Source organism: Geotrypetes seraphini, chromosome 3, assembly GCF_902459505.1.
Source record: "Geotrypetes seraphini chromosome 3, aGeoSer1.1, whole genome shotgun sequence".
NCBI classification, from domain to species: domain Eukaryota; kingdom Metazoa; phylum Chordata; class Amphibia; order Gymnophiona; family Dermophiidae; genus Geotrypetes; species Geotrypetes seraphini.
Window position 1 is genome coordinate 368,419,810 of NC_047086.1, and position 25,007 is coordinate 368,444,816.

Here is a 25,007-nt window from a genome sequence, read left to right on the forward strand (position 1 = left end):
AACAGCGGGGTATCCGTGCTATTATCATGTGCAACTTTGCCAGCCAACCATGGTCTTCTCCAGGATTTTCTTCTGTGAACACAAAACAGAAGTATTTGTTTAGCACATTTGCTTTTTCCTCATCACTCTCCGCATAACATTTCATAGCCTCTTTCAATCTCGCAATTCCATTTTTTGTCTTCCTTCTTTCACTAATATACCTGAAAAAAATTTTATTTCCCTTTTTTATATTTCTAAGCCATTTGCTCTTCCGCTTGTGCTTTCAACAGACATATCTCTCTTGGCTGCTTTCATTTTCATCCATTATTCCTTTTTGTGCTCTTCTTGAGTATTTTTATATTTCACGAATGCCAACAGTTTTGCCTTTATTTTCTCCGCCACTAGTTTGGAGAACCATATCAGTTTCCGTTTTGGTTTTTTTTTTCCTCATTAAAGGTCTGTAGCCATTTTTATTGCAAAACAACAAAATCCAAATAACACCAAAAAGTTACACAAAGGAAATGAATCAGCAAAACAACAAAATTATTGTGAACAGATTAGATGTTACCAGTTTGTAGTTTAATAAGTCTCCAAATAACTTAAAAACAATAATCTTAAAAACAATCCACAAAGGGTGCATACAGTCATAAGTGACCCACAGGATAGAAATCAAATAATGTATAAAATAAAAATGATTCAACATGGGCTGTGTTTTTGGCAAAATAAAAATGCCTTCCTCAGGGGTCTTATAGGGTCTTTGGCTGTCTTAAATATAAAAACATAAAAGTCACAAAAAATCCAAGTAGTTAAGAGGCTACAAACAAGCAGCACAGCTCACAAGACTCCAACGTAGGCTACCACCACCTACAATCGGGATGATGTTTGTAGAATCAACCCCTTAGTGTTGTTCTATAACAGGGCTGCCCAAGTCCGGTCCTCGAGATCTACTGGCAGGCCAGGTTTTTAGGATATCCACAATGAATATGCATGCCCAGCATCCTGTTGGCTTTCTTCGAGGCTGCTGCACACTGTGCGGATGGTTTCATGGATGGATCCACTAGCACACCCAAGTCTCTCTCAAGTCCGGTGTCTTCCAGCAATCTCCCCCCCATTTTATATTCGAACAAAGGGAAAAAGAACCCGTTGTTCGAGTATAAAATGGGGGGGAGATTGCTGGAAGACACCGGACTTGAGAGAGACTTGGGTGTGCTAGTGGATCCATCCATGAAACCATCCGCACAGTGTGCAGCAGCCTCGAAGAAAGCCAACAGGATGCTGGGCATCATCAAGAGGGGCATATCAACCAGGACGCGGGAAGTCATCATGCTGCTGTATCGAGCGATGGTGCGCCCACATCTGGAATACTGCGTTCAATATTGGTCGCCGCACCTCAAGAAGGACATGGCAGTTCTTGAGAGAGTCCAAAGGAGGGCAACGAAACTGGTAAGAGGGCTGGAAAACTTCCCATATGCTGAGAGGCTGGATAAACTGGGGCTCTTCTCTCTGGAAAAAAGGAGGCTCAGGGGGGATATGATAGAGACCTTCAAAATACTTAGGGGCATAGAGAGGGTGGACAGGGACAGGTTCTTCAGACTAAAAGGGACGACAGGTACAAGGGGGCACTCAGAGAAACTGAAGGGAGATAGGTTCAAATCAAATGCAAGGAAGTTTTTCTTCACCCAAAGGGTCGTGGACAAATGGAATGCGCTCCCGGAGGAAGTGATCCGGCAGAGTACAGTACAGGGATTCAAACAGGGATTGGACAGATTCCTGAGGGAAAAGGGGATCGTGGGGTACTGAGGGAGGTGCTGGGGTGTTGCATAAGTATAGACAGCTCACCAGGTCGTGCAGGTGCAAGGCCGGAGGGTTAGGACATTGATGGGAAGATAGGACTTCGATGAGAAACCTAGGGGGCAAGGGGGCCCCTTCTGGTGATTAAGGCAGGTCATGACCTGTTGGGCCGCCGCGGGGGCGGACTGCTGGGCGGGATGGACCTCTGGTCTGACCCGGCAGAGGCACTACTTATGTTCTTATATGTTCTTATGAGAGAGATTTGCCTGTACTGCCTTCTTGGTATGCAAATCTCTCTCATGCATGTTCATTGTGGATATCCTGAAAACCTGGCCTGCCAGTAGACCTTGAGGACCGGACTTGGGCAGCCCTATTCTATAAACTGAAGCTAGGCATGGTTTTATAACTACTCAATTCTGATCCTCAAGGTCCACAGGCAGGCTAGGGTTTCAGAATATCCACAATGAATATGCATGAGGGAGATTTGCATGCATTGCCTCTTTGGTATGCAAATCTCTCTCATGCATATTCATTGTGGAGATCCTGAAAACCTGGCCTGCCTGTGGACCTCGAGGACCAGAATTCAGTGGCCCTGCTTTATTGAATACGCATAGTGGCTGGCCCCCTGACTAAAATTTAGGCATGACCGTCTTACGCCAACTAAAACCTGATATAAATGCTCACACCTAAATTCTGTGTGGATTGGCCAAGTCCCCTTTTGAGATCTGCACATTAGAATTTACGTGCTCTACTTTATAGAATACGTTTAGAATGTCGTGCATGTAAATTCTAATTAGTGTCAATAAATGTTGTTAGTGGCCAATTACAAATTGATGCTGATTGGCTTGTTAAACAATTAGTTATAGGTGCAATGTGTGGACTCACAGCTAAATTTGCACTTGCAACTTTAGTCACTATACAGTATATATAATCTGGGGATTAATGCATGCATGCGTGGCAGTTACTGTAACATGTCTTGTGGTATGTCATTTTAAGCTACATTAGGTACATGTTAGTGTCTTATGCAGCTTAGTATAAGGAACTCATAGACTGAAAGTTGCATGCAAAATTGTTCTTCCACCACCCTAAACACACCTCCAGGGGGGCCTGCGTTATACGTCTACATGTCATTTTATTCATGCTAAGAGTGGCCGATTTACAGAAAGCCCTGCCTCTCACAAGTGCTGAAGTAGCCTGTAGGCTAAAGCAGAAGACTGAAAATGGGGAAAGACAAAATTTAAATCTTGCTTCTCCCATTGACACTCCTTGTGACCTTGGCTAAGTCATTATCTATTGCCATGAATGGGTAAGAAATAACCTGAAACAAAAGAGAACTGCAGACCAATGTACAAAGATGCAGGCTAAATTTATTTAAACCAAGATCATGAATGCGGTTAATGTTACCACCTTGTACCATACCAAGGGACCCGACATGGTCCGTGTTTCGGTAAAAACGCCTTCATCAGGGGTCCCAGGTGGATAAGGTTTCAAATAAAACCGCAAAACAAACACTTAGCCTGATAGGATCGCAGCAGTGAACGGTGAGAGAAATCTCTTGAAACTCAGCCTTGGTCTGCAGTTCTCTTTTGTTTTTGGATTGCTCTCTTCACTGCAGATTTTGTTGGATTTCTTTCCTTTGTTGTTTGCTAGGAAATAACCTGATTATCTGATTATAACTTGCTCGAAGTTAGAAAAGGCAGGTATTCAAAATCAAGGTTGGAATATACCCAGGAAAATTGCTTTGGGAAATTGCCTTCGTACTGTGTGTTTCTTGACCTAGCAATATCCTCCTGCTGCTTGGGGTTTGTAGTTCATTCATACCAAGCCTCTACTGGACTATGGCAATACACTTGCCCCTCCATATTCGCAATTATTTGAGGTTTCAGTTATTTGCGGTTTTTAGATTGAAGGCCCTGCCCCCAAATTTACGTCACAGGAAATCGCCGCTCCCGGCGTTGCACAGAGAAATTCGTTGCTCCCAGCTGCACTTTCTTCACTGGAATAGGTCAGGTTATTCTTGGTTTTGTGTCTTTTTGGGGTTTTGTTTTTTTTTACAGAAAAAACGCAAATAACATATGAAAAGTTATTCGCTGCCTTGCCGTTCCCCTATCACTACAAATGTGGAGGGGAAAGTGTATAAGTCATTTTTTCAGAACTACTGTACCTGCTGGCTTTATTGTTGCAGTGCTTCCAGCTCATACAAAACGAGGTTATGAAAACTGATTGTAGGAGCAGGCAAATTTGACCCCCATTTCCCTCTGTTGAGGGAATTTCACAGGCTTCTCATTACCCTATTGCATTAAATTTAAAGTCCTTAACTTTAGCCAATGGTGCTGTTTATTCTGACGTTCTGCAATGTCTTTTCAACCTTTTGATAACCTTACCAACATGCTCGGTTTCTCAGATCCCAAATTCAGACACATTTCTCGCCAGACACGAAATTGATTCATCAATCCACTTTTTTGGCTTCCTTGTTCCAGTCTTATAGAATTCTTTTGTCATTCCATTTGAGAACTGAAACTAACATTGGGAAGTTTAAGGGAGAATTAAAAGCCTATGGGGCTCATAATAAAAAAAAAAAAAAAGTCTAAAAAGTGACCTAAATGGGTACTTGGACGATCAAAAAGCCTGATCGTCCAAGTACCCATAATCAAAGCTGGTTTTAGACGTATCTAAAACCAGCTTAGGCCTTTCCCCTGCCTCTAAACACATAGAGCGAAAAGAGGCGTTTAGAGGAGGGGAAAGGACAGGTGGTGGGTGAGAGGTGGGCTGATCTAGACCAGTGATTCCCAACCCTGTACTGGAGGAACACCAGGCCAATCGGGTTTTCAGGCTAGCCCTAATGAATATGCATGAGAGAGATTTGCATATGATGGAAGTGATAGGCATGCAAATTTGCTTCATGCATATTCATTAGGGCTAGCCTGAAAACCCAATTGGCCTGGTGTTCCTCCAGGACAGGGTTGGGAACCACTGATCTAGACCTAGGCGTACAGCAGGTATAACCAAAACTTTAGGCAGGTTGACTAGTCGGCACTTATACGTTTTGACTTAGACCAAGTCAAAACAGGTATAAGTGCTGAAAAAGGGGCCGCTGAGCTGATCGCTGCAGCTCAGCAGCCCCAGCAACCTGCCTATCGCTGCAGGAGAGATGGCTCATCTCTCCTGCTGCGATGGTGATCGCCATCCCCCTCCGAACTGCAGCACTTTGGAGTGAGCATCGCAGCAGGGCATCTTCCCTGCCGGCGATCCTAATCCCGAAGTGCCGTGGTTCGGAGGGGGGTGGGCGATCACCATCGCGGCAGGAGAGATGAGCCATCTTTCCTGCAGCGATCAGCCCTCTCCCCCTGCAACGATCGGGCAGGAGGGAGCCCAAGCCCTCCTGCACCGTGGTACCCCCGAACCCCACCCCCCCCCCGACACTATCGGGGCAGGAGGGAACCCAAGCCTTAGGGCCTGATTGGCCCAGGTGGCTCAAATCCCGCCCACAGGTGGGGCTAGGAACACTGTCTTCATATATCCTGAGCTGATTTAGGGAATGGAAATCGTGATTCAGTCATTGAGCTCAGGTCCTCTGCATTGGAGGTGCATGATATTGCTACTGAGTCACAGCCCTAGGGAAAAATTGTATGACGTTAGCATTAGCTGTTAACACAAAAAAAACTTCCTCTCTAGCATATCTGAATAGGTATTTTCAAAGAATGCATTATAGAAGCAACTCCCGCAGGCAAATTTCAATATGTTCTTTGCTCTTTTTCCAAGAATCTCAAGTTAATCCAGCAAGAAAATGTTGACTGAAAGACTGCGGAAATCATTTCTCCGGTGGTGAATTTGCTGTGGGTGGCAACAGCTCAAACAACTGTATAGAAGGCATGATAAATAAGGTTCTACTTGCTTTCATGTACTTCTGACGCTGCTTGACATCTAGATTTAGAGAAACGTGTTCGAATCAGCAGACAGCAAGTGGTCTTTGTTCCCTTCGCCATGGGTACTTGAGTTTACTTTCAGCAGCTAAATGCATCAGCATTGTAGGAACAGGCCGAACAAAGAAGGGGAAAATGCCCACACGAACAGGCACGCAGCAGAGCATAAGAAAATTACATATGATTATAATGCTGTTCACAGAACTTATAACAATTCAGACCACCTTCTCAACCCTTAAGACAAAAGTTTCCATTTAAAAATACCCCCCCCCCCCAAAAAAAAAAAAAAGTGTACATTTTTATGAGACTAAAGTTGCTCCTAGCTCATAACCTTTCACTTTCCTATCCTTTTTTGGTCTTTCTTAAAGCAGTAATTGATGTGGTTGTTTATCTTGTTAGTTTTTTTTCTTTTGCATAATAATCGGTTCTTGATTTTTGCTTTGACTATTGGTATAGCTAGATCTAATCGTAAAGAATCAGGGACCAAGTATGTTGAGTGATGTTACATGTGTTGCAGTGCACGTTGGCAATTTTGTTTTGTTTGTTCCTTATGTTCCATCGACTCGTTCGCGAGATCCCAGCGACTTAATGAATTGCGGATCTAAAAAGAAATTGGTTTTGTGCTAGTCCAGAAATATCCTCCAGCATCATCCCCATGGTTGTTTTCAACGTGTCCGGCTATCTGATGCAGGTCGCCCTCTTTATACCTAGTTCCCTCGATCTTCCCAAACATCATATCCTTCTCCAGTGATCTCTCTCTTCTGATGGTGTGACCAAAACAAGACAGTCAAACTTCATCATTTGGGCTTCGAGTGGCAAAGTCGGTTTGATCTCTTCCAGAATTGATTTATTAGTTCTTCTGGCAGTCTATGGCATGCCTAAAATCCTTCTCCAGCACCAAAGCACAAATGAGTCGATCTTCTTTCTGTTAGGTTTCCGTAGTGTCCAGCTTTCGCATCTGTAACTGACCACTGAGAAAATAAGTGTGTGGACAAGTCTGATCTTTATTTTGGCAATATATATTGGAAATAGCTGGCATGGTCAGTCAGATTAACCGATTCACTTATTGCTGTTATAAATGGGTGAATCTCTTCATAAAGGCAGTTAATAAATCCCAGTACATAAAAGTGAATGTTATCAAGCTGAGCCAATGATCAGCAGCTATTTAAATTGTACAGTTCAACCTTATAAGGGATAATCCATCGATATAAAGGCTAGAAATGTGGCCTTGATAAATAACTGTTTCAAAGAGTTGGCCAAGTATATTTAATGTTATACTGAGACTAGAATGAGATTTCACATGAACCTGAAGAGTAGTAAATGGTTCTATGATGAAAATACTGGGCTAAAACTGTGACAGAGTAATGAGTATATTACCCTAAACACTGTATTTCTTTAGGCAGTGGCAATATCTCTGCCTATATCTTATTAAAATGAGGGCAATGCTGGAAGGCTGGCATCTGCACCAGAGATAGAAACATAGAAACATGATGGCAGATAAGGCCAAATGGCCCATCCAGTCTGCCCATCTGCAGCATCCACTATCTCCTCCTCAAAATAGGCTAAGGCTCTTTACACCTGCATTGTGAGGTCATAGAACCTTATGATTATAGGCTAAGGCTCTTAACACTTGTATTGTGAGGTCACAGAGCTTTACGGCTATAGAAACATGATGGCAGATAAGGCCAAATGGCCCATCCAGTCTGCCCATCTGCAGCATCCACTATCTCCTCCTCACTATAGGCTAAGGCTCTTTACACCTGCATTGTGAGGTCATAGAACCTTATGATTATAGGCTAAGGCTCTTAACACTTGTATTGTGAGGTCACAGAGCTTTACGGCTATAGAAACATGATGGCAGATAAGGCCAAATGGCCCATCCAGTCTGCCCATCTGCAGCATCCACTATCTCCTCCTCACTATAGGCTAAGGCTCTTTACACCTGCATTGTGAGGTCATAGAACCTTATGATTATAGGCTAAGGCTCTTAACACTTGTATTGTGAGGTCACAGAGCTTTACGGCTATAGAAACATGATGGCAGATAAGGCCAAATGGCCCATCCAGTCTGCCCATCTGCAGCATCCACTATCTCCTCCTCACTATAGGCTAAGGCTCTTTAGACCTCCATTGTGAGGTCATAGAACCTTATGATTATAGGCTAAGGTTCTTAACACTTGTATTGTGAGGTCACAGAGCTTTACGTCTATAGAAACATGATGGCAGATAAGGCCAAATGGCCCATCCAGTCTGCCCATCTGCAGCATCCTCCTCAATATGGCAGATATGACCCATCCAATCTGCCCATTCGCATTAACCATTATCTCTTCCTCTCTCTAAGAATTCCCACGTGCCTATCCCAAGCTCTCTTGAATTCAGACACAGATAATAATGTTTCCTGGGAAGGACTTGGTAAAAGAAGTGAAACTGGAAATATTTTATAGTTTCAGATGCTGTGCACACTTTCTACAAGTACGTACATCTGTTCTGCAGTTTTCTTCTTTGGTTTCTGAAGGAACAAAGTGGAGCAAAACAATGTGCAGGTAAAGTCCAGCTATGACTCTTCATCTCGGCAGCTCTTATTACGAAGCATTGCAGTAGCTATACCCTAGACACCGCTCAATTCACTAGCTCCTGCACTGGTTCGAAATAAAAGTAGCCGAGACGAAGAGTCATAGCTGAACTTTTCCTGCACGTTGTTTTGCTCCACTTCGTTCTCTCTGAAGCAAAACCTTGCACCCCTGAGGAAGATGTTTTAATCGAAACACGGACCGTGTTGGGTCCCGGTATCTTTAAAATAAAAGGTTGATCATTTTCATAACAATAAAGTGCCTGCATCAAGTACATTTGTTCTGTAGTTTACTTCTTTGGTTTCTGTTTGTTCGACATTCACCTCAGACCTGTTGGATTTCTCTTTCCTTACTGAGAATTTCACATTCTACAGACTATTAGTTCTATATAGAGAAGTCAGATTATCTGTAGGGAAGTATTTTGGAGAAGAAATAAAGAGGGAGTCATCAAAATTACTGCTCTGCTTGAGGAGACAGCTATAGCAATTAGATGAAACGAAATAGAAATAGCACCTGAGAGGAAAACCATGGAAGAAATCTCAAACATTAAGGCCTAGGCTCAAAAGTCTGAATTAAGATATTCATTAGTAAGAACAAACCTGTTTCTTGTTACTTACTATGATCCCTGTGGAGATGCAGTAAAATCGTAATTAAAAGATCAACTCATTTTAAATAGACTTGATTTTAACAATGAGGGAAACTTTTCATTCCTTGTGGAATGATAACTTTTTGTCAGATTCATATATCATTTCTACAGCACAGCCATTTTTTCAGGAAATTTATTATAGGAATCATTTTTTTTTGCTGTGTATTAGACACCTTAATGAATCCCATAATGGTCTCCATTTTCAGACATTTGTTCTTTGTGTTAAACGTATCAGGCATCAGTTTACTCATTTAGATAATAACATTGAATGCCTGTGTCTTCGTTAGTGGAGATAGGGATGTATCAGGTTCCTGAATATCTTTCATTTAATTGAATTCAAAAGCATTTATACACCACCCTTTCACAATCCTAAGTGGTTAATAATGAGGATATTCATAAATCACCCATATAACAAAAATGACTAACATTCGACAATTGACAGAATCATTTTTAGCTTGTTGCTGGGGTTTCTTTACCAGTTATACTGTAACTTGCGCACACAAGATATAGAAAAAGGGCAGTTGGACGTTGGGTTGCAGGACGTCCGGATTTCCCTTCACATGTCTGGGGATACAGACGGCTTTCAAAACCCCCTTCCCTTTTTACAAAACTGTAGCGCGGTATTCAGCACCAGTCGCCGCGGTAACAGCTCCAACACTCATAGAATTCTATGAGCATCGGAACTGTTACTGCCGCAGCCAGTGCTAAAAACCGTGCCATGGTTTTATAAAAGAGGGGTAACTATGAAAACAGGTAAATAAAAGGGGGTGGGGTGGGGCCAGGAGGCCCAGTGTACTTGTGCGCCTAGCTGCCCTCAAAGAATTAATCCTGCCCTGTCCCTAATAATAATAGCTTTATTTATGTCCCGTCATACCTTTCAGTTCGAGACGGTGTATAATAAGGGTTCATAGACAACACCGCGAAAGACAAAGGCGCGCGCCGACAACTGAGCGCAAGACGGAGGCGCGCGCCAAAGAAAATTAACAGTTTTTAGGGGCTCCGACGGGGGTTTTTGTTGGGGAGCCCCCCCCAGTTTACTTAATAGAGATCGCGCCGCGTTTTGGGGGGTTGTAACCCCCCACATTTTACTGTAAACTTAACTTTTTCCCTAAAAACAGGGAAAAAGTTAAGTTTTCAGTAAAATCAGATCAAGGATCAGAAAACCAACCAAGGCAGTAATTTAATACTAATTTTTAAAGGGTGCAATTATAAGGCACTCCTACCTAGTCAGCAATTTATATGAATGTATAATAGAAATAATGCAAAATTTTCTCAACAAGTGAGGAGCTTGACAAATCTGTGCACTGAACCCTTTCCCTCATTCGGCTGTTATTTCAGACCTTATATCTTTTAAAATGTTGCCAAATTCTCTTTTCAGTTGATAATGAACTATATACCATCACTGAGACGTTTAGATGTGTACATGTACAGTGGGAGAGGGCGATCAAACTTCATTTTTGAGAGATCTCTATGCTTTCTGGTGTCAGACTAATAGACATCATTTTTCTCACAGAGAAAAAATAATTTGCTATTCTAGGAAACTGAAGCATGTTTTGCTGGATGCGTCAGTTAAAAAGGGACGAGAGGGAAAGAAAGGGAAGGGGACTTGTTTGTTGCCTTTCTATGGTTACACATTCAAAATGGTTTCTATATACAGTGTTCCCCCACGAATTCGCGGTTTGCAAATCGCGGACTCGCTCATTCGTGGTCTACCCCAACTGCCTCTTCCTGTAGTAAAGTCGGGCTACACCAATCAGGAGCTGCGTGTCAACGCAGCTCCTGATTGGTGTAGCCCGACTTTACTACAGGAAGAGGCAGTCGGAGCAGACCGCGAGTGATTTTCTTCCAGCTGCCCTCTCTTGCCTCCCCGAACCCCCGTGAATTTCTGGGGAGTACTGTATACAAGCAGTGGTGTAGTAAGGGTGGGGTGGTCCGCCCTGGGCGCCATCTCGCTAAGGATGCAGCACCTCTCCTCCTCTCTGCCCTCCCCCCGCTCCTCTTCTTGCCTCTCATACCTTTTTTTACTTTCCTGGTGCAACGTTGCTGCCACGTTGACATCGGCACTTTTTCTGACATCACTTCCAGGACCCACGCCTTGGAAGTGATGTCAGAGGGCGAGCTGTCACCGACATGGGCATGCTTCTCACCCCGGAGAAGTTAAAAGGGAAGGGGAAAGGGAAGGGGGCACGCCCACGGCAGGGGAGGGGTGCCACCACCCCAAGTGCCACTGTATAGAAGTACTTATTTTGTACCTGGAGCAATGGAGGACTAGGTGACTTGCCCAGTTGCATGCTTCAAGCATCAATAAAAGTCTTTATACTCTAGCTTTTACAATGTTCTTTCATAGTATGCTAACCTCCTATTTATAGCTGGAATAAAAGTATAACCAAACTTTTAAGAAAAATACTTGAACCAAGTGTGTATCTTCTAAAAAAAAAAAAAATAAAAATAGACCAGGAAGTTCAAGATATATGGGTCCCCTACCCAAGACAACATTTCTTAATAACAGAATTCAAGCACAATCCCCTCTCCCTTTACAAAACCATAGAGCAGTTTTTAGCACCAGCCACGGCAGTAACAGCTCGGATGCTCATAGTGAGTGTCGCAGCTGTTACCGCCATAGCCGGCGCTAAAAACTGCGCTTCGGTTTTGTAAAAGGGCGGGTGTATACACTAACCCCCACTCTTTTACAAAGGTGCACTATGCTTTTTTAGCGCGCGATAAATATTGACGTGCGCTAATCATACGCTAACGCATGCGTGTTATCCTGTGAATGTGTTAGCGGTTAGTGCACGGGTTGATTTAGCATGCGCTAAACATGCGTTAACGCTTAGCGCATCTTTGTAAAAGAGAGCCAAAGCTACTACTACTACTACTACCTATCTTTTCTATAATGCTGCTAAATGTACACAGCGCTGTACATTAAAACAATCGAGAGACAGTCCTCGCTCAATAGAGCTTACAATCTAATCAAACAGACAACAGAAGAAGTAGGGGATAATGGAGTTTCTCTGGCATAGGTGCTTTACAAGCAAGTGGGGCTCTTACTAACGCCGAAGTGTTGTTTTCCAGGAGAAGACGATGATGACGACGAATGTGGAGAAGAGAAGCTGCCATCTTGCTTTGATTACGTGATGCACTTTCTGACTGTGTTCTGGAAAGTTCTATTTGCCTTCGTCCCGCCAACAGAGTACTGGAATGGATGGGCCTGCTTCATTGTGTCCATTACAATGATTGGTCTCCTGACAGGATTAATAGGAGACTTGGCTTCCCATTTTGGCTGTACTATTGGCCTGAAGGATTCTGTGACTGCAGTGGTATTTGTTGCTCTGGGAACTTCAGTGCCAGGTAAAGAGTATTTCTTGCTATTGACAACACAGAACATTATCATGGGATGTATATTTTTTGTGGGAAAGAGAAATGTGTGAAAAAGATAGTAGGCCAGATTTGTTCATTTGGGAAAAACAAATAAGGGGGGTCAATATTGAGCCGGCGGTGTTTAGCATTATTTTGGCTACCCCAGATTTTCAATGTCAGGCCATGTCCAAGTATTAGCATTGAATATCTGGTTATACATATTCAGCACTTAACTAGATAAGTTAAACCAGACAAAGATAGGACTGTGTTTTATATGGTCATATTTCTCCAGTTAACTTATCTAGTTAAGTGTTGAGTATTGCACTTACCAAAGAAATGAGATGGATTGGGGAGTCAAATTAATAGTCCAAGCTCAAACAGAACTGTGACTTCCAATAAAAAATAAAAGGTGTTTAATCATATATGAGAGGAAAAAGGATCTCAGAAACTGATGGAATATTGAAAGATTCAAGTCTGAGACTTCTCAGTTCCAGATTTCAATCACTGATCCTATAAAAAAAAAAAAAAACCTTTCATATTTTCAAACACCCTATTTTGTGAAAATATTTAATTTTTAATAAATTTAAATATTTTGGGATAATTTTTCAGTAAATCCTTATGTATGTAGAGGGGCATGATCGAAAGGGACATCTAAGTCCGTTTTCGTCTAAGTCGCAAGTCGTCCAAAGTAAAAAACAGCCTAGGACACATTTTCGAAAAATACATCCAAAAATTTTTGTTCCGAAAATTGTCTAACTATAAGTCTTGCTGATCTGATCATCCAAGTCGCTAAATCGTTCAACTTTATACCACATTTTCGTCCAACTTTTCGTCCAAGTCAAAAATGCCTAGAACAAGCCCTGTTGGACGTGGGAGGGGTCTGCAAAGTGATGGACTTAACACCCAGACATGGCACCTAAATAGTGGGGTACTTTACAGGGCACTGCTGTGAACTTCACAAAAAGGGTTCCATGTCTTCTCCTCACTACAGCTCCCTTATAAGTCATGATGAGCCCCCCAAACCACCTCCAGAATCCCCTAGACCCACTTATCTACCACCCCAATAGCCCTTATGGCTGCAGGAGCTACTTATATGCCAGTAAAAAAGGGTTTTGGGGATGTATACGGATGTGCACATGTTTCATTATCAATGCAGTGATTACAGGGGCTTATGGGCATGGGTCCTCCTCTCCATGGGTCCCTAACCCACTCCCAAGATGGCTTAAGCTGCCTCTGTGCTAGACGACTAGGCTTTCCTATGCCAGGCTGCCAGGTGATGAGGGTCTGGAGGCTGAATTTTAAAGGTGTGATTACGATTTTTATGGGGTTGGTGGGGGGTTCGGTGAGCACTGGAGTAGTGTGGGGGGGTCTGTATTATGTGTTTGCAGTGCTTATCTGGTGACTTTAGGTGGGTTTTTGTGACTTAGACCATGTTTTAAATGGTCTAAGTCACAACGTCCAAGTTTCGTCTATGCTGGCCTGTATAACTTTCGGTTATACATGCTGTACGACTAAGTCTAAGCCGGCCCACATCCCGCCCAACTCCCACCCTCGACACTCCTCCTGAAATGCCCTGTTTAGCTTTGGTTGTTCAGCGGCACTATGAAGGCCTAGGTCGTTTAGAAATACATCCAAAACCCGTTTTCATTATCGGCACTTGGACATATTTTGACAATGTTCATCCAAGTGCCGACTTAGGCCGATTTTTGGACGTTTTTCTCTTTCGATTATGAGCCCCATAGTGAATGAAGTTTTTAAAAAAATTGTGAATAAATTTTTCATTATGAATAAATTTTTCTGGAATATAATCAAACTAGTCTTATAGCCCGTTACATTAACGGGTGCTAAAATATGTGTGTGTATCTGTCTTTATTTTTTTTTTCTCTCTCCTTAGCCGCTTTCTGTATTTCTGTCTGTCTTTTTTTTTTTTTTCCTTGGCTGTCCACCACCACCCCTTGCCTGCTCCCCCTGTCCATTCTGCCTTCCTTTTACCTCCCCTGTGTCCTCCACCACCCCACCACTGTTCACCTTATCCAGCAGAAGCCCTTCTCCCTTTGTTTTACCTCCCCCTGTGCATCATCTGTCCAGCAGTAGGCCTGTCTTCATTTTTCTGCCCCCCCCCCTGTTCATCAGCACCTCTTCCCCTATCCATCAACCACTTTTCTGCCCCTCCATTTCCGTGTGTTGCAGCATTTCCCTCCCACCCCACTTCCCTGTGCAGTATTTTCCTCCCCCCCATACCTTCCTCATACCTTCCTTCCTACTTATGTTAAAATGCTTAGCGGGTATGGCTGCCGTGGCCAGCAGCCGCCACAGCCGACATCCAACTCGGGCCGCCGCGGCCGACATCCGACTCGGGCCGCCGCGGTCAACATCCGCCTCGGGGGGAGGGGGGGAGGAAGAGAGAGAGAGAGCGGAGAGAGTACTGTAGGGGCATGCGCAGTCCTACCTGCGGGTCCCTACATCGCGGCGACGTCAAGAGCAATAAACGCAGGTGGGGATCGTGAGAGTAGCCACCGCTCACCGCTCCAGACTGTAAGCCGCGCATGCGCACTTCCCATGTGTCGCTACAGCTCACGGAAAACCGGCGCACACATAGGAAGTGCGCATGCGCGGCCTAGCATTTTATTATATTAGATGCACATTGAGTAATTTTTTTTTTCTAATTAAATCTTTATTGATTTTCAATTTAAAATTCAAACGTAATACTTGTACAGAAAGCAATAATAGTAACATATAGTTAATTATACATCCAATAAAGAAAACATTGATTAACTATTTATTCTCAAGTCCTCTCTCTAGATCAAAGTATTAGAAACAGTGAAAAAAATTATAACAAAAACAGGGAAAAAAACAATATATTATAGCAAGATGCTAGAAGCTATAGCACTGAAAAAATCAAATTATAGGGATTATAGGGATCAAGATTATAGGGATCAAGATATTCCTCCATCCAGACGAGACATTGCCACAAAAGTTGTCAATTGAGATGGTTCAAGGAACACATACTTAACAGAGCGGTAACACACAATACATTTACATGGATGTCTCAAATAAAAGGTAGTTCCCAAAGATGTAACCCCAGGTTTCAAAAAAAGGAATTCACGGCAGCGCTTCTGCGTCTCCCGTGTAAGATCAGGGAACATCTGTATTTTACAACCAAGAAAAATTTTTTGTCTATTTTTAAAGAAGGAATCTAAGATTACTTCAGCAGGTTTAATCAAAGAAATTGAAGCTTGTAATATAGTAGAGGGCTCACTATTCTGTGGATGTTCTTCAGGGCATGCCTCCTGGTCATCGCCCCCTTGTAAAGTTGAATTATCCCCAGTTATGTCCATTAGGGCTCTTTGACTATGATCCCCAACCTCCAGACCTTCTCCAGGATCCAAACTTGCCTCTGAGGAGGAGAATACCACGGGCTCCGGGGTTTTCACACCCCTGGGAGAGCTGGTGACCTGAGATTAGGGGGGCGCTGCCCTTACATCGGGGCTCAGCATAACATCATGCCCAGGAGGAACAGCTATGGGTTCGCCTCCCTGTGTCCTCAGCAGGCCGCTGTCCGATGTCCGCGAGACCTTTTGCATTCCCCTCAGGAGTTCCTCTATGTTACCAAGAGGGGGAACTTCGGAATTCTATGAGTGTTGGAGCGTTGTACCTCGTCAGCCCAACTAAAAACCTCTAGCTTTAGTATAAGGAACCCTAAATTTTTAAGCTCTGTTACAGTTTTCGAATATGGGGTGACATGATTTGAGTCAGGTTGCATGATTTTACATCAGGGTATGTATTGGATCCTTCCTGAACTTATGGAGAATCTACCAGATTGGCTGATAGTAGAGAGTCATCTTATGGCCCCATTACGTTCTTCATCATATTTTGAGTATCAAGCTTCCTAGAATATATAAGGACAATAGTATTCTTCTTTACACATGGAATACATTAAAATGTATTAATAATTTAACTTCTACTCCAATATAACTATCCACGTGTCAAACTCCAAGATTCAAATAGGCGAGTCTAAAATCTTTTGGAAACATTGGTTGTAGGCAGGCATATAAACTCTAGATGATATAATTCAGAATGGGAAAATGGTAAATTTATTACAATTGCAACAATCTTTCAGCATATCAAAATCTCAAAGTTATGAATGGTTGCAGTTGAAACAGGCCATTCAGAAAGGGTTCCATGATTGGCGTAGCTTAGAAAATCAATATAGCTTGCCCAGCTATATTGATTTTTTTTAGCAACTGGAGTGAGCCTTCTACAATGACTCTAGGTTCTTTTTCTTAGATAGCGACCCTTAACGTAGTGATCCAGCATTGTGTGCCTGTAGTTGGGATAATTTGTGCATATCAAGTTTCATGTTTTTATTAAAATTTGATTACATCACTTAGCTTGTTTTACTAAGCAAAATAGAATTTATTTTAAAAAGCATAAAAAGACATACAATCACAATTTAAGAACTGAACATAAAATAAGGTAAAACTAAAGAGACAAACAAATTAGTATAAAAGGGTAGAGAGGGTAAAACTACAATCTGGTTTTTAAAGGCCAAAGAAGAAACATGTATGGAAAGCACGATAAAGTAGGGGTGGGAAAGAGGAAGAAAGAGAGAAAAAAAGAAACATATAAAGAAAAGAAAAAATAACCAAAAGAGGATGAAGAGAAATCAAAGACTGAAAGCACCTTCATTTATTTATTTTTATATTTTTATTGAAAGTGAAAAAAGGTCACAACCAGGCAGGATACAAACTCAACAGCAGAACTAAGAAACTTTTCAGGTAATTTTTGAAACGTGTCAGATTGGGCTCCTTTTACGAAGGTAGCGTTAAGCGTTTTAGCGCACGCACCGGATTATCGCGCGCTAGCCGAAAATCTACCCCCTGCTCAAAAGGAGGCGGTAGCGGCTAGCGCGTGTGGCAATTTAGTGCGTGCTATTCCACGCGTTAAGGCCCTACCGCGCCTTCGTAAAAGGAGCCCATTATCTTCTTCTCTTAAACGTTTTGGCATCACTTTGAATTTATTTACATTAAGGGGCCCTTTCTTACTAAGCTCTGTCAGGCAACTATTGTAGTGTGGGTTCTATCGCGATCCCTGAACGCTCTCCTAGTTATTTGGCCTCTCCGATTACTTTATATGTTCGGACAGGTGCACTGTGTTCCCTTGAACATTATTTAGTCCTCCCTTCTTCTTCATTGGAGTGGCTTGAATGGACATGAAAAGATATCTTCTATTCTTGGCACCTTAATAATGGAACGGTCTTTCTGAAGGGAGGAGGGATCTTTGGTCCAATTTAAATCTCTTTTAAAAATTATTATTTTTTTTTTTTTTTTTGCTCACCTATCAGGTCTAGGAGCTGAAATTCTGCTGGTGTTTAGGAGTGCTTATATAGGAACAGGAAATATGACCGTGTCTCCCCTCTTCTGAAGGCACTTCACCGGCTCCCAGTTTATTTTAGAATTCAATTTAAATGTGCAAGCATAATATTCAAAATCTTACATGGAGCTTTTTTTTTCTTCCTTTTATTGTTAAGTTGGTTGGGGCCAAGCCGGCTTCAATCTAGGCTTGGGCACAGCACTGGCTTTATTTATAAAGGAAGTGTGATAGTTGGTTGCTGCCTATTTTGCCAAAGGCAGAACGATTGGGACTACACCTTGCTACTTACCTGTATCACCTGCAAGGAAGGTGTGAGTTGTTGGTGGTTTGCTTTTCAACTCGATTTGATTTTTGTTCCATTTTTCTTATGTTTTGGGAAGGAATGAACTGAACCTTGTTCAAGCTGCATTGCCACAATAAAGTGGGACTTTATTTTATTTTGAAAGTGACTGTTTGGAATCCTTTTTGCTTCCTCATTGGATTGTGTGCCCAGCAGGATTTCCAGCTTTTCTGGAAGCACGTAGGACGCAGGCTGTTCTGAGCGTTGACCGGAGCCGAGCGTACCCACGGGCTCGGCAGCGCCACATTCTCCTTTAATTCTCGACGAACTACAAAACCAAGAATTTCTCAACTGTATAAACTCTCTTTTCCTTCACTTAAAGGAATGAAGGTTTTAGGTTATGTTTCCCGTTCTTTTACTTCAATTCGGAATGAACTTCCTGTTGAGATTAGAACTACTTTCTCTCTATATACTTTCAGAAAGTCTTTAAAAACATTATTTTTTTCATGAGGAACCTTACTGAGGATTTAAGAATGTACTTTTGTTATATCGATTCATCGATCTCTTATATTAGCTTCGGTTTCCATTTCCTCATTTCTTTATGTTAACTGAATCGAGCCCCTAGTTCAGGAGATGACCCAGTATATAAACCTAAGGATTGGATTGGATATGCTTTATATGTTTTTATTTTGGTTTTATCTTTAGTTCTTTGTTTGTGGATGCTTGAGCTTTTTCCTATTGAATATTGTGGATCTTTTCTTGTTTTAATATTTGCTTTGTGTTGCAATAATGTGGTTCATCAAGAATAAATAACCTAACCCAAACCATCCATACATGAATTTATATGTGCTTGCTTTATAGATTTTACCAAGCCCTTCTGTAACAATGCTGCATCTGAATGCACCAAATAGCCTTTTTTTTTTTTCTTTTCAGATTCATAAAGCCTATGCTGTACAGCTATTTCAAAGGCAGCAAAGCATGAAGGATCAATTAAAAAAAACTAAATACCAAACAGAGGGACTTATATTACCATACTTGATGCTCTGTCAGCATAAAAAGATGCCTCTCACGGCAATTAATCATTTTGATAATCAACTGGAATTCATTTTGTTACTTCCGAGTGCTGTCGAAATAGGAATTTTTATTTTTTTTTTTGTCGTAGCAGCTTTTTAGCTTTTTGGTGGATATGTGTGCCTCTTTACAAACTTACGGAACCAGGTTCTGGGAAGCCAAGTGAGATCTGTAGGCCTAGAATTTCTGATGAGCCTGATATTATGGCCTCTGTAAGAACATAAGAAGTTGCCTCCGCTGAGGCAGACCAGAGGTCCATCTCGCCCAGCGGTCCGCTCCCGCGGCGGCCCATCAGGCCTATTGCCTGAGCAGAGGTCCCTGACTATTTCTATAACTACCTCTTGCTCCTATCCCTATAACCTACCTCTACTATCCGTACCCCTCAATCCCTTTGTCCTTTAGGAACTTATCCAAACCTTCTTTGAAGCCCTGTAACGTGCTCCTGCCTATCCCAGCATCCGGAAGTGTGTTCCATGTATCCACCACCTTCTGGGTAAAAAAGAACTCTTTAGAAGTATTTCATTTAACACAACTTCTTGAAGCATCTCGGGATAATTTCTCAGAGCAAGCCACCGTCTTGATATATTCTTTTTATCTGTAAAAGATAAAAGTAATAGTGTTGAGGTCTTATTTTAGAAAGAAGGATTATCTTTTTAGTGGTAGAAAGTTACAAATGTTTCCTGATGTGGCTCGCACCACACAGTGAGATGGCAAGCAATGTCTTCAATTGAAATCTTGAGGAGAGGGACCACTGCCACCACAGCTGACTTAGAAAACACAGTAAATGCCGTAAATGACAGCAGAAAAAGACCCTTACAGCACATCCAGTCTGCCCAACAAGGTGACCAGAGCCTCATCCACCACTCTATGTAGGCCCAGGTCACCCATGTTTAAATGCTGATTGTGAAGTCACCATCATGCTAACCATGATGGGGATGATACTGTATGTGGTGTATTGCTGACAGTATTCAACTTATCAGTCAAGATGCCTTCCCCTCCCTTCAAAGCTGTACAGTTCCTCTGCACTGGGGTTGTTGAACCTTCACCTGTCTCTCACCACGTGAGAGACACAGACCGTACAAGTCTGTCCTGCTCCTCTTGGTCTCTCGCCATGTACGGGACACATTGGACTCCTTGCCCCCATACTGGATTTGGCCTCTCTCCTTGGTCTCTTCAAGCTTCAAGTTTATTATTTATTTGATATACCGCCTATCATTACATCTAAGCGGTTTACAATAAATTTAATAAAGCATATATATTAAAACAGGAAATTGAAATAAGATTTTTTTTAAAGCATCATTACAGAGATGCACAAACAAGATGAAACAAAGACCGGAGACAAAAAGTGAGGGGAGAGGGGAAAATACAAAATTTTCAAAAAGAAAAAAAGGCTACACCAACATGCGGGACACAGACCATACAAGTCTGTCCAGCACCAGAGTTCAAAGGGGATGGGGCCTTGTAGGAAAGGGAGGGCCTGGTATCGGTTGAGGGGGGGGGCAGGTTCCTTTGAAAGGGATGTGGGTTTTCTGGAGAAATACAGGGTTGGCCTGGAGGGGGCCAGGGGATTTGTTCTGGATTTTGTAAGGGTGGTCAGGGTATAACTTGAGGGAGCAGTTGTGGAGCATCTTTGAAATATTAGGCCTTATTTCATGGTCGGAGTGTGATAGTGAAATTGTATGTTCTGGTAGACACTGTTAAATGCTTAGTATGGATAATGAATGACTTCTATACAGCCTCATCTAACTAACATGACAGTTTTTTGGCGAGCAATGCAGTTTGCACTCCCAGACACAATCATTGTTCTTTGTTAAATGAAACATTTCACATTTTACATTTCCCGCTTCACTGGGTAGAGTACCATTAGAATGCAAAACAAAATAGGATCTTAACAAGACTTCTCAAGACATTGTCTTTCACTGACACTTTAGGCCACGCTATGGAAAGGATCCCTGGTCCACATCTTGCTTCATACCGTACTTAAAAGCATATCTATGGCCATGTGTAAGTGAGCTCCTCAAAAGGATGCATGTCCTAATTTGCTCCTTTCTTCAAGGCTCATGTGAACTGTCCAAGAAGAAAGACTATAGAATCTAGGCCATGATTTTCTTTACTTAAAACAGTGGTTGTACATTACATTTAGCCCAATATTCAAAGAATTTGTGCTCCTCCTGACTTTGAGAATTAGGCACCTGAAATGGCCTCTGAAAATTTCCTATTTTATTTAGATTTATTAACTGCCTTTTATGAAGAGATTCACCCAAGGCACTTTACATTGAATAGTAGTCAGGTATTCTAAGCATTTTCCCTATCTGCCCCAGTGGGCTTACAATCTAACTATGGTACCTGGGTCAATGGAGGTTTAAGTGACTTCCCTGGGGTCACAAGGAGTGGCACTGGCATCAGCTCTAACCACTAGGCCACAACTCCAACTCCATCCTAGGGCTGAGTGCCTTACTTTATACTCAAAATTTCACATTTAGGAACATAAAAATGAGTGGTAAAAGGGGCAGATTTAGAACAGAGAAAAATATTAGGAGCTTAGCACTGATTTTCAGTACTAGGGCCATAAATCTATGCAAATGAATAACAGGCCTATATTTACAAGCATAACTTTAAGCTCCACCTAAGTGGCTCAGTGTGGACTAGAGAATGACACAGGGACAAAGTTTTTCCCCATCCCCACAAGCTTTGTCCCTGTCTCCGCCCCGACTCTATTGGCACTGTCCCTGTCCCTGCAGGCTCCACATCCGGCTCCGCCCGATCCCTGCAAGCTCTGTCCTGGTCCCCGCGGACCCTGTCCTCATTTGCACAAGCCTCGAACATATGATTTTATATTTAATTTTTTTTATTAAAGTATAAAAAGTGTGTGGCTGCGGGAATCGTGGAGGGATGCTGTGATGCTCAAAGGAATTCTATGAGTGTTGGAGCGTTGTACCTCGTCAGCCCATACTAAAAACCTCTAGCTTTAGTATAAGGAACCCTAAATTTTTAAGCTCTGTTACAGTTTTCGAATATGGGGTGACATGATTTGATTCAGGTTGCATGATTTTATATCAGGGTATGTATTGGATCCTTCTTGAACTTATGGAGAATCTACCAGATTGGCTGATAGTAGAGAGTCATCTTATGGCCCCATTACGTTCTTCATCATATTTTGAGTATCAAGCTTCCTAGAATATATAAGGACAATAATATTCTTCTTTACACATGGAATACATTAAAATGTATTAATAATTTAACTTCTACTCCAATATAACTATCCACGTGTCAAACTCCAAGATTCAAATAGGCGAGTCTAAAATCTTTTGGAAACATTGGTTGTAGGCAGGCATACAAACTCTAGATGATATCATTCAGAATGGGAAAATGGTAAATTTATTACAATTGCAACAATCTTTCAGCATATCAAAATCTCAAAGTTATGAATGGTTGCAGTTGAAACAGGCCATTCAGAAAGGGTTCCATGATTGGCGTAGCTTAGAAAATCAATATAGCTTGCCCAGCCTATGTTTCCAAATAGATTTGCAAGGGCATCAGGCAGCCAAGTGGTACAAATTACTATCTGAATATTTGAATAAAAAACCAAAAACAAGCCTAAAAGACATTTGGAGCATTGAAACAAAGCAGCATATTTCTGCTACTCAATGGCCACGGATTTAGACTTGGAGAATGAGATGTACAGCGTCAGCATCTATGAGACAAACTTGTTTTTTTCTGTAATATAGAATCTTTTGGGCCCCGGTTTGTTTACAAAAGTTGGATAGTTCAAAGTCTAATAGATGCTGGCATTGTCATCTTGAAGTAGGGACACTGGATCACTTGTTGTTTTATTGTCCCTTGATACTCAACTTTTGGAAGTCTATTTGGGGTAAAAATTAATAGGATATTGGAGGCTTCTATTCCATTGTCGTATGACATTGTTTTATTTGGGACTTTATTTCAACCTAAGAGTCCAGTTAATGCAAGCAAGAACAGACTTCTTATTATTATGAAAGGGGTAGTTATGCAGTTAGTAATGAAAAATTGGAAAAACTGGGACAGACTGAACTTCAACTTTTGGTGGGAAACTCTGTGTCAATTTTATAGATATGTCAGAATGAATTCTGAACAAATTTAAAGAAACTTGGGGTCCATTAGCGGAATTTGTAAAAACTGATTGATCAAGTAAGCCTTTGATTCCTAATTGATCTTCACGCACATCCAGGGAGGGGGGAAATGTACTTTATATCATTATTTGTTTGGATGTAAGTGCTGATTATTGTATTAATTGATTATATATTCTTTGCACTTTTGTATTTGATTTTGAAAATTAATAAATTTCCAAAAAAAAAAAGGAAAACAAAGGCCTGACACATTGGGAATGGGCACTACTCACCGGAGGGAATTTCTTAAGAGGTAAAGGCATCCTTAAACAGACAAGTCTTTAGATTTGTTTTATATATTGATATGGATGTTTCATTCCTGATATGACATGGAAGCGCGTTCCATAGTGTTGCTGAATTGGGACATAAAACAACCGTTTTAGAGCTGGGATGCCCAGAGATGTTAAAGGGACAGAGTCAGTTAAGAGCTGGGGGTTATGCAGGTGCCGACAATATTCAGTGCTGGCATTCACATAGCTAACCACGTATGTAGGATCCCTCAAAAAGGAAGTCCTAAATTCACCTGGTTAGCTATGTGAGTGTCAGCACTGAATATCAGACAGCACCTGCACAACTTCCAGTACCAGCTGGCACCTTTCCAGCGTCTTCCCCTCCTTCCCACCCCAAGTAAGGCCCAGACCACTATTCCCTCTAAGCTGAGCAGGATCCTTCATCTACAGTCCTGCCAGTGGGGCATGCTTCACTATCACATTTTCAGTAATGAGGGACAGTCAAGCTCTTCAGAATTCCCAGGAACCTGCCTGTCCCTAGTGAATGAAAGCACAATATTGAAGCACTACCTCCCACTGGCAACAATGTAGTTGCAGGACTCCTGCTGAGCTCAAAGGGAACAGTGGCCCAGACTCCCTCCCACCCCACTCATCTGGTGAGGTCCAGACCCTCCTCATACTTCCCTTGCAAGACCTTCTCCTAGCTGCAGCCTCCCTCCCAGCCAGGAGAGGTTTTCCTAACCTACTTAAACTTCCTGATTCAGAGAGGTGGTAGGGGCAGGAGTGAACCTAACTGACTCCTGCCTATAGTGGTTAATTCAACAAAATGGCTTCTATGACCTCTCATGGCAGCCTCATACTACTACCAAATAAGCACAAAGCTGCTGTTAGAGGTCACAGCAGCCATGTTGTAGGGGTAGGAGAAAAATAAGATTCATTCCTATCCCCATCCCCCTACTGAACCACCAGGAGGTTTAAGTAGGCCCAAAAGGACCTGTTCTGACTGGAAGAGGGGGGCTGGACCCAGAGGGGGATTTTGTCAGGGTGAATAGGAGGTGGTCTGGACCTTGTCAGGGGTGGGTGTGGGAGTGGGAGGGAGATTGGGACCAAAGTGGTGGAAAGGGAGATTAGAGGAGCTGAGACATTGTTGTTATATTTTTCAAGTCCTGAGGCCTGTATAAATGTTTTATGTGGACCATGGCTGAATATTGGCTGGGTCCCACCTAAAAGTCCAGCTGGCACTGCATATTCAGAGCTCGTAGTCAGGCATGGCACTAAATATCCGGATCTAATTTTCCCTCAGTTACCAGTATTTTTAAAAATGCTGACTACCATGGTCTGAATATCTACCTGAGAGATGTTGCAATCTGTTTCCTGCTGAATTTTTATTGTTTGACTCAATGCCTTCTTGAATATATAGCACTACCATCCCTCCAGTCTGATTCACCCTGCCATTGCAATATAATTTGTATCTTGGTATTGGTTACCTTCCTTCCACCAGTTCTCTCAGATTCCTATTAAATCTACATCTTTATTTAGTTCTATGTACTTAACTCTTTTTAGGTTTCTAGCATTTTTTGTTTATAGCTACAAGTTTCTTAGCAGTTGACAGAGGTAATTTGCAATCTTTACTCCCTCTATGC

The 25,007-nt window shown here is 42.1% G+C and overlaps 1 protein-coding gene and 1 long non-coding RNA gene across 6 annotated transcripts in view; one reads left to right on the forward strand and one right to left on the reverse strand.

Moving 5' to 3' along the window:
* SLC8A1 (solute carrier family 8 member A1) overlaps positions 1-25,007 on the forward strand; it is a 730,555-nt gene that overhangs the window by 688,218 nt on the left and 17,330 nt on the right. For all 5 annotated transcript variants that reach the window (XM_033939138.1, XM_033939140.1, XM_033939139.1 and 2 more), the window contains one exon: positions 11,981-12,256. In XM_033939138.1, the coding sequence (XP_033795029.1) occupies positions 11,981-12,256 (276 nt within the window). The remainder of the gene's footprint in view (positions 1-11,980; positions 12,257-25,007) is intronic.
* LOC117357897 lies at positions 15,019-23,779 on the reverse strand. Its single transcript, XR_004538893.1, has 3 exons — positions 23,368-23,779; positions 19,406-22,162; positions 15,019-16,154 (listed from the first exon to the last, which is right to left on the reverse strand). It is a non-coding gene; the product is annotated as an uncharacterized LOC117357897 (long non-coding RNA).